At 50.7% G+C, this 10,057-nt stretch overlaps 1 protein-coding gene across 1 annotated transcript in view; it reads left to right on the top strand.

Annotated features, from left to right (window-relative positions):
* The window catches only part of LOC122368785, a 65,511-nt gene extending 56,603 nt beyond the window's left edge, over window positions 1-8,908 (top strand). The window contains exon 2 of the mRNA XM_043343031.1: window positions 6,272-8,908. Coding sequence (XP_043198966.1) covers window positions 6,349-7,995 — 1,647 coding nt within the window. The 5' untranslated portion in view covers window positions 6,272-6,348 and the 3' untranslated portion in view covers window positions 7,996-8,908. The remainder of the gene's footprint in view (window positions 1-6,271) is intronic.
* The last annotated feature ends 1,149 nt before the right edge of the window (window positions 8,909-10,057 follow it).

Below are 10,057 nucleotides of genomic sequence, written 5' to 3' on the forward strand. Positions count from 1 at the left end.
CATGCAATGCATGGTTATCGTACATGTATTCTACCAATTTTAACGTTTTTTACCCCACTAATAGCTAAGCTGGAATATTTTTGTCTCGGACGGTATGCGCGGGGCAAAGTGGCCGGGGCAAAGTGGCCACCCCCCAATTGGCCATAACTTGCTTCCATCTGGATAAAAAACATTATTTATATTCAAATGTGTCGTCATGCATTCATCTTGGCCACTTTCAGTTGCATGAGTTACCAAATAATGCAATTAAATGTTTATTTTCATGAAAATTCTTTCTTTGTTTACCTACAGGTGGAAGATGATAAAGTAAACATCCATCCTCGCTTAACCTTGTCACCATCAAATACCCTAGTCGTACACGAGGCAACTATTTTGTTTCTCATATCGGGACTTGAGAAGACGCCGGTGGCCGCTTTGCCCCAGGGTATGGGGCAAAGTGGCCAATATGCATAGGTTTAAAGTTTTGTCAATATCTTTCATATGTGAACACCTTTGGAAATAAAACGCAGTTGAAATAAAAGCCAACTTAATAGGGATCACATTGGTATAGAAAGAATCTTTCCAAGTTTAAAAATCAAGCGTTGGCATCGTGAGAAGCGTTAGGGTGGCCGCTTTGCCCCACTCTCCCCTACTTAGGTATTCGGCAATCGTGGTTGTTTGTATCGTTCTGCTCTCGCCAGGTGTGGCCTAGTTTTCCACATGAAGCCCAGTCTCCGAGCCACCGTCAGCCGGGCCGGTATTAATTGTCTCAGCTGCGATACCCATCCCGCCACTTCATATTTCAGCCCCTCCCCGTCCGGCGTCTGCGGAAGGCGCTGCGAGGCGTCAGAAACGCCACTCTTACGAGTTAATTACGGCGAGAAATATTCCCAACTGGTACGGCAGCGCGCCTCTTCCTCCAGAAATGCGGGCGTCCCCCGAGGGCGTTGTTTTATATTAAACGACAGTAAATTTGTTAGAGGTGTCATGTCTGGAGTCTATTACACAAGTATATAGTCGCTTGATGAGTGATGATGCGGTTAGGACTTGAGCCCGCAGTGGCACCGTGCAGGGTCATGGTGTATGACTCTCGCCACTTCCGTGCTACCGTAAGAGCCTCTTAGTGAGAGGAGGAAGTCAACAACGGATCCGTATCTTCAGGCCGGCCTTGGCTGACTTCAGAAGCCGGTCTCAGGCAGTGTGTCATGCACGTGCATCAAGGGTCCATGTCAGGGGATGTGACGCCATCCGGGTGACGGTATGGTCATTTAGTGACCTGATAATATGAGGTCTCGCGCCGTTTTGACATGACCTTAACCTGGTAACGGTCCCTTGTGTTTTTCCTGCTCAGGTCATCAGCGCATTTATGTGTCCTTGTTGGCCAGACTCACAGAGCTGGGCGGGTGCCTCGCTCTGTGGAGGCGTACCCTGCGTGCTGCTATGATGCGTGTTGGGCGGAGGGGTTATTTGGAACTGCGTGGCCAGTAAATGCGGGCTCCAAATGAGCAGTGGCGTCGAGTAAAAACAGCTGGGGGATGCCTGAAAGATTGGCCAACCGTGTGTTTGTGTTATTTTTTCACAATTGAGTAAGCAATTGACTGGGGACTGTCACGCTGCTGGCAAAATTACTGTGCTGAAAAATATCAGTGCCGATAACGAAGAAGGTAACAGCTTGAGCTGAAAACAGACCTAGTCCAAATGCTTCCTTGTGACTGAATAAACAAATAAATAGACATTGGTATATTGCAATTGGAAATCGTGCAGCATTGCAACTGAAGGCAACAACATTGATTGCCATGGCCGCCAAACAATGGCGAAATGATGGCTCGCCTGTGGAACATCAATAACCCCATACGTCTTACTAATGGACACATTTCCGTCTTTTAATTACCCACCGGAAATTTTCGAAGGAGGATGCCCGAGACTCGAGACTACCCTAGTCAGTGGTCACGACCACGAATGTCTGCAGTTTTCTACCAAAATTCCGATCATTCGTCGCATACTAATGGGTTCCCGTTATTGGCCGTCAGTCTCTGATCACAATGGAGCCGTCGGCTGCGGCCGGTCCCATGTCGTCATCAATCTGCCATGTGACGTCACTGGGCGGCGCAAAGCTCCCGTCCGTAGTGCGCCGGCGGTCGAGACCGTACGGAAGTCTTAGACTGTGGGGCTCCACACAGCTATTTGAAGCACATGTCTCCCAGCCGCCCCGACCCTGGGGAGATTGGATCCATAACTGGGCTTCAGTTAGTGGGATTGGAGGGAGTATGGCATGACTGCCACAGCCACTAACCTATTTAACTTTAACCCTAACTCGTCCAGTCGGCACATCCTCCTCTATTCATCTCCCTTCCCTCTTCCTCTCTCCCTCCTGAGGCATTGTGGTGCTCCACCTGGTAGTGATGGCTGTGATCTCGGCCTGATTGTTCCTTGACACGCACACAGAGGAGAGCTTGTGGATAGTCTACAGTGCGGTGCGCAGACTCCGGCGGTGGCTTCGCATGAAGACGACGTGAAATGGTGCGTAGTGAACAGTGCGAATTGTGAATGGTGTGAAAATAATGTGAAATGACCGACTGGCAGAATGAAGGTCGTTGACTAGCGGTGACAGTCAATGTCGCAGATACAGGCGGACAGGGCCTGCAGGGGCTGACCTGCGCACGGGCCAGGGTGTCGTGTGCCTGCAGACCATGTCACCAAGCCCGGCGAAACGAGCCATGTTACGGGCCAGATAACGACGCTCCGACAGGCGAGAGCCGTCCAAATCGATACGGTGGCCTCTTCAACTGCCAGAGCCAGGCGAATATAACTCCGAGGTCTGCCATGGAATTGTCGTAATTGGCTGTCACAAATCATCAGGGTTTGTTTGATGTACCAAACATTTTATGAAAAAAGTTGGCGACCAGGCATCGCTTATGAACTATATCTGCCCATGAAGATATTAAAATGTCATAATAGTTTTGCTTGGACTTCGGTGATTCCATAATGTACAACGCAAGTGCACCTCCAGTGCACATTCATCATGAATTCAACGGGTGACTGTAAAATGAGAATGACCAAAGCTATTGTTCCAGACAGCTGTATTATCTGCAGTGCAACCACAGTCAGCTATGAAGGACGGCTAACGTAACGGACCATGTCACTGTCCGGGAAAGTAGTCAAGGTGTGGCGGGAGGTTCCGAATATTTTTTTACTAATGCATAAAAATGTTCAACCAAGCTCTGCCCTTCCCTGTTTCCAACCGATAAGACACAGAGGAACGTCTGGACGCCGCCGCTCGCCACAAATATGAATAATGCCGATTTTCGATAAAAGACAAACAATGACTCATCTGATATAAACACTAGTAGGTAATGGCACAGTGCAAACAACATTCTTGCTATCACGAGGAAAAGCTAGTCCTTAAATAAAGGACGGTCAGCCGAATAGGTACTATAATACATTATGATCAGAAAATATTAAATGGGAAAACCCTGTCCTGCAGCTAATCATATCGTAATGTAAAATACCTCCTAAATTTACTGTCTTGCCAAAGATTTTGTAGAAATTCAGTCAATTACATATAAAAACCTGTCAAACACCTTACACCACAGTAAAAAGCAGATTGACCAGCTAAGCATATTCAGCGCTAATACCTATGTCGTCAGTGCTCTCGCCTATTCCAGTTTTCTATACTCTATATCTACATAGTTGATCAAGCTCATTCGTTCGTCCCTTTCTTCTCATCACCCATCTGCCCAATCGGTCCCATCCCCAGCACACCACCAAGCAGGTCAGTTAGGGGTCACCAAGTGCTGTAAGCCGACAGGACGGCGCAGCGGTCAGCTGGTAGTGTCGACCACGACCGACCACACGCGGCGCCGTCCCTGATAAATGTCCCAATTCCGCGCACAGCCTGCCGCTCCCACGTGTTTGTGCGTGACCAGAAACTGGCAGCTCTGGGGAAGTGCGCCATGTATTGGCCGTGATTGCTGGTAAATATTTAGGGTCTTTGGAGGCTGTCAGCTCGTCTTTATTGGTAGGTACTCTCCAGTTAAGAAAATTGCGGTTGTATTTACTGTCCAGTGTCTAACGTTAGAGTGATGTTCTAAATCTCTGGCTACCCGACAAGGGATTTATGATTTCCAATGTTTCGCACTTTTTGTGTTATATTTCAGGAATCCCAAACGTTGTTGAGTTTACCTTGTCATCTTTAGCTAAAGAAAGCATTTCCTAGACATCACCATGAAAACGGACTTTTAAAGGATACACTCGCTCCAAAGGAATCCATGCAGATGAGAACCCGTGCCCGCTCTGGGACGGGAGGCACATGCCATGACATCGCGTGCCTCGCAACTGATGGTGGGGTCTGGAAAACAGAGTCTGCGTCCTTCAGTCTTCTGTTACAAAACAAGCCCCCAGCGGCACACAGAGAGGCATTGTTGCGCTGGGAGAACCGCCAGACGCCGAGGAACAATACCGACATGCGCGGAAATGGTGGCCGCTGTAGCTGCCCGCCCCGGTCAGTTACTTAGAGCCACGTCACGTTCACAAATTGAATTATTGACAGCAGAATCGCAGCACGGTTTATTATGTGCCTGGCTTTGGCGTGACGGTGTAGTGCTGCCTGTAAATCTGACGGAGCTGCTCCCTCACGAATTAGGTGACGGATAACGGCCTTGGGGCAGCGCACATACTGAGTCGCAGGAAAGAATATGCAGTAATTTAGGCTAATGCGTGCGATGCGTAGAGCTCGTGGAGTTCAGAGATCCTGCGATGTCAATTAAACACTCCTATGTAATTATGAAAATGTCTGGGGAATCCTGAAATATACAAGGTTGTTTTTCTCAGAAATTGCCTTAAAGTGTGGCTGGAAGTTTTCGTTTATTTTCTGTCACATATTTTTTTATTCGGCAAAGTTCTTTGAGGGACTTCTTTACCGTTGGCAAGGAACGTCAGCCCCACACCATTGACTTTGGCGCTTTGTTCTTGGAAGATCTACTAGGCTTTCCCTATATACACTTTCGAGGTTTTATTTACCAAACAGTGTAGGTACCGATAAGCCTGGATGTAAATCACAGCGGGGTTTCCATGGAGCTGGCACGGCCAATTGAAGGAGGGAGGTCAAATAATCACCTTTCAATCAGCAGCCATCACAACTCCTACGCAGTAGTCTCCCGTCTCAGACACACAGGTGCGGACACCCCCCTTTCTCTGATATGCCTGCCGATGTGAGGGGCGGCAATGCCACATCTCCATGGCCGTCTACACCTCACCAGACTGCATCGTGCCGCATCTGACCGGTAGAATTGACAGGCGCCGTCTCTGCTGAGCACCGCGAGCAGGTCGGAGCGACCGCGGCGCAGTAGCATCCTCTCTGAGGCGGGTCATCCAGACATCAGCGACTGGGGGCTCGCAGGAGGGTAGCGCTCGCTGGGCCGAACTTGCACCGGTGCTGGCTGGCCGGTACCGGTCTGAGATGTCCTCAAGCCGTCATGAGGTTCCAAAATGTATGAGAGCCTATGGAAAAACACTGGACGAATCAGTGGCGCTCGCTGAGGTTCGCTCCGGGATGCAGGATGTGTGGCAAACACGGTAATTAATTAATGAGCACGGGTTCGTGTTTGCTGTTTCACATTGCATAACATCTGAATGAATGATGAGTCATTTGGCGAGGTTAATCGGGACAAACACCCACTTCCTAATATGTGATTCATTGATCAACCACGCAGGGCACGCCACTATTTTTCGACAAAGTCATAAACCAACGGTATAATCGACCGAGACTAGAAATAATAAACAACACATACATTTGCCGATAGAAATATGCGGCATTACAGTCCTCGCCGCATACGAGAAGTGGAAAATTATTTATGAATCATTTCATGATGCAACCAGTCGATGATTATTCTAAATAATTCACAAATTCCTTCGGTGACGACCATCGGCCGGGCCTCAAGTGTGGTAAATAATGAAAAAGTCGATGTCGTTCAGAGGTGCAAAGGGGTAGGGAATTCCAGGTTCATCGTGTCGGATCGTCAGTCTAGTTTTCGGCGGTTCACCTCTTGCATAAATGGCGCTGCATAAGTTTGCATGTATGAGGCCCCGAAACGAAATGAAGGGTACAAAGCAGGATCTGTCCCGATAAGATTGAGATTAACTCCACTTGAAGCGATGTATTCTATCCCACATTTGACTTGTTCTTTCGACAGAGAGCGGCCTGTTGGCGCCGATTAGCGCTTTTGATGGACTGTATCTAATTATTCCTCCCTTATGCTCCACTTTTGACACCAGTCTCACCTTCCGCCGGCAGGGTACGGCCACCTGGCGCCCCAGACCGACGCCGGCCGGCTGGCCACCGTGGTGTACGCCCTCCTCGGGGTACCCCTGATGCTCTTCTGCCTCACCTTGAGCGGACACCGGATGGCGGACTCGGTGAGACGCTCCTACCAGCGCTGCGTGCCGGCGCCGCCTGCGGAGAGGGACCCGGACCAGCGGCCTGCCTGCGGGCCGTCCCAGTGCTGCCGCCGTGGAGTGGCTGCCGTGGAGGGCCGGGAGACCCAGGTGCTTGTGTGGAGGCCACCTGGGACAGCTGAAGTGAGCGCTATGGGTGCGACGGAGACGGCAGTGGGATATCGGACGACAAAGCGAAGCTCGCGAACGCTGGAGGGGGTTGCTGGTGAAGGAGTGACGTTTTTGAAACGGGCGGATGGACGGACGGGGTCGCGTGAGGGTGCGGTGACTGGTGCGGCGGTCGGTGGTGCTGCGGCGATCACCAATAGGGTTGGTGATGATGATGTGGGCGTGAGTCATGATAGCGATACGGTGTGGATGGAACCAGCTGATGGTTCTATTGAGAGGACAGAAAGTGTCAGGAAATCCGGCGCTGGAGTTGTGACGAGTGCAGCGGGTGTCGGCTCTGTAGCCGCGAGCAGAGCTGTGCATCCATCCATGCAGCTCAGCGTGAGCTTCTTGGAGCGAGTGCCTTCCATTGCCGAGGAGCCCTTGCCGGAGCCCTCTGAGGACCAGCCTGGCGGCGTGCCGGGCTCGGGGCCTTCGGACGCAGACAGCTCAGCCGTCAGTGAAGACAGCCAACTCACGGCCGAGCCGGTGAAGACCGACACGCTGTCACCATCTCCAAGAGAACCTCCAGAGAGCAGCGCCGTGACGACAACCACCGGAAATCACGTCACGTTCGTGACACCCGGCTCGCGGAGACGGGCTGCGCGGCCGGCGCCTCCGCTGCGCCAGAGCAGTCTGCTCAGTTGCGCTAAGGCGCGTCCTCCCGCCGCGCAGCGTCCGGGGGTCAGTCACATTGACGCGACCTCATGGCCGCGGCCGTGTGAAGCGCCGCTGCTGGCCACGGTTGGCGGCAGCTCGCTAACCCTGCCGGCAGTCCGGCAGCGGTTCGGAGAGCCCGGAGACCAGGGTTTGTCTGTGATGCAGCGGCCATCGACGTCGGCAGCGATTGTGACGGTCCCGGCACCGCTCTCTGCTTCCTCCAGCGGAGACTCTGGCGTCTGTTCCGTTTCTACCCAGCGGCTAGTGCCGCAGTCTCGGTCGGCAGCTTCTGCAGCTGCTGAAGTCTCTGCGGGCGTCGATCAGCGCCCCGACATCGCCTGCGACTGTGATTGTGTTGACTGCAGCGGCCAGAGGACTGCACCCAATTCCCCGCCAACCCCGGTGTCCGTACCGGCTGTATTGGTACTAGTGTTAGCGGTGGGTTACCTCTGCCTTGGCGCAGCAGCACTCGTCTGGTGGGAAGACTGGCGCTTTGCCGACGGCATCTTCTTCTGCTGCGTCACGCTGCTGACGATCGGGTTCGGCGGCCGTCCTCCGGGCGCGCTGTCACCGCACCCCGAACCATTGCTGCTGTTCTGTTGTCTGTACCTGACGCTCGGACTGGCCGTGGTGGCCATGTGCTTCAGTTTGGTGCAGCACCAGCTGGTAGGCCGCTGTCGGAGACTGGGGGACTGCCTGCGGTTGGCAGTGCGCGGACGGCGGCAGCAGCGTGCCAGACACAGACGAGGTGTCTAGAGACGCGCTCAGTAACGGTGGGGGAAGGAAGCTGTAGGAATCAGGCTGACAGTGCAGCACATCACATGAAAAAGTGAGCAAAATAATGCTACGATGCAGCGAATAGTGTTTATCGTAGTGCACATAGCGCGCGAGAGTGGAGTGATGATCGAAAATATTTGTGTGCGGGAGTGTGACAGCTACTGGTGATTGTCTGACAATTTTGGGACAGTGTGCGCCACACAAACACCAGTCCCTATTCGCCCGTGCGCTCGGGCAGACAACGGGCCGCATCCATTGTGGAAACTGAAGGCCTCTGTAACTGCCTGACCTTGGGCCACCGGATCAGCATTGCTCACTGGAGTCTCCGTGGAACTCTGTGCAGGTAGCGGAGCTAAGAGTCGACGTGTGTTGTGTGTGCGTTTGTCCACATAAGAACATTTTTTCATCTGTGAAACCATGTGCCGACCCGACCATAAATCTTGTAATGCTAAGAATTCAATCTTCGATGAATATAGGAAGCATGATTTTGCGACATTTATCGATATGTGCGTGAATTTAACTGTGACGTTAATCAAGTGTCAGTAGTTAGTTCAACGGAAATTTAATCAGCATGCTTCGTTCCAAACCATCTCATAATTCGTTTTGACTTGAATTACCACCGCACCCGCTTTCATTCCCATCTCGAAATTGCTCATAATGTGTCCAAATGTGTGTAAGGTCATCGACATTTGATAGCGCGTCACATGGAAGACGACAGCGTCTCAATGTTATGGCCCATTCTGTAACAGCGCAGTGTTCTGTGTTATATGTATCTCGCGTCATTTATGTAAGGGCTACGCTCCTCATAGTTTGTGTCTTTATTCTAAGGCTGGAATGATTTGTCGTCAGGGAAATCACAAACTCGAATGAATACATGCTATTGTGTAATTGTGTGCCGTTGCTAAGCACCAGTAGCATGCCTGTGTTGCGTGAAGGATTGAGGTATAGAACGAAATCGTAAAAGAAAAACTATTGAACATTTAAATACCCCACCCAAAAAAAACATAGGTATATATAAAAATGAGGCTAACGAGGAATTAGGCCAATCAAAAACGAATTTGTGTTGGCTAAGACTCGAGTAACAGTTGAATCGAAAATGTGCTGGGAGTAGAGTGTACTTATTTGCTCACATGTACCCTCGGGAACAAGTAAGCAAGGCACTTATTTTGTTTTTAATGCTGCAAAACGATTTTATACTGCAGCAGTGACACGAAGGAAAGACAGATTTGCGATTGAAAATGATATGACCAGACAGCTCACTGCATAGAAACCCCGGACCTTACCGGCACCACGGACAGATATCAAAACAAGATCTGAAGCTCTATGAATCTCAAATTATGTTTTGGCTTTACCCTTCGATGACACGGTATCAAAACGCTGCTCCACCCAAGGAGGAAGTGAATGGCGGCGGTAGCCAAATATCAGTTGGGCTCGCTTTGGCGACCGATTTATCCATGCATGCCAGCCTTCAGCCATTTCGGGAAGTGGCTCAGTCTGTTCAAGGCAGAGCAGTGGCTTTGGTAGACATTCGACGTGCGGAATGGAAATTTGATGTGAGCCAGATGGGTCTCCAACCAGCGGAAAGATTGCCACAACTCAGCCCGCGGAGGCGTTGCCACTGATCGGTAATTAATGGTCGGCCTCTCCGACATTTTACATCGGGCAGGGCCCATCGAAAGGAAAATTAAAATGAAATTGAACGTTCAGATCGACTGCGCTGGAATCAAACTGGAGCTGCAAGCACTCGTGGTCGTAATCATTGGATGCATTTCGCGACGTGATTGTCTTAGATTGTTGAATATTGTTTTGTTTTCAAATGCTTTCAGCCGATAGCGGAATAAAACAACCATCTAACCTAAATGGCGATTCACATAAGTTTTGTAAAAGGAAATGGCTGTTTCACTTAGGGAACATGCGGAAAGTCGCGCTACCGTTATTGTCAGCCTCTGTCAGGCTGTTATTTAGTTTCAGTCATAGCTTTAGCTTTTTTACTGGCTGTATCGGACGTTCAAAGTGTTTGTTGGAAACTGGCTTGGCTCTT

This window comes from Amphibalanus amphitrite, unplaced genomic scaffold, assembly GCF_019059575.1.
Source record: "Amphibalanus amphitrite isolate SeventyFive unplaced genomic scaffold, NRLGWU_Aamphi_draft 000975F_arrow, whole genome shotgun sequence".
NCBI classification, from domain to species: domain Eukaryota; kingdom Metazoa; phylum Arthropoda; class Thecostraca; order Balanomorpha; family Balanidae; genus Amphibalanus; species Amphibalanus amphitrite.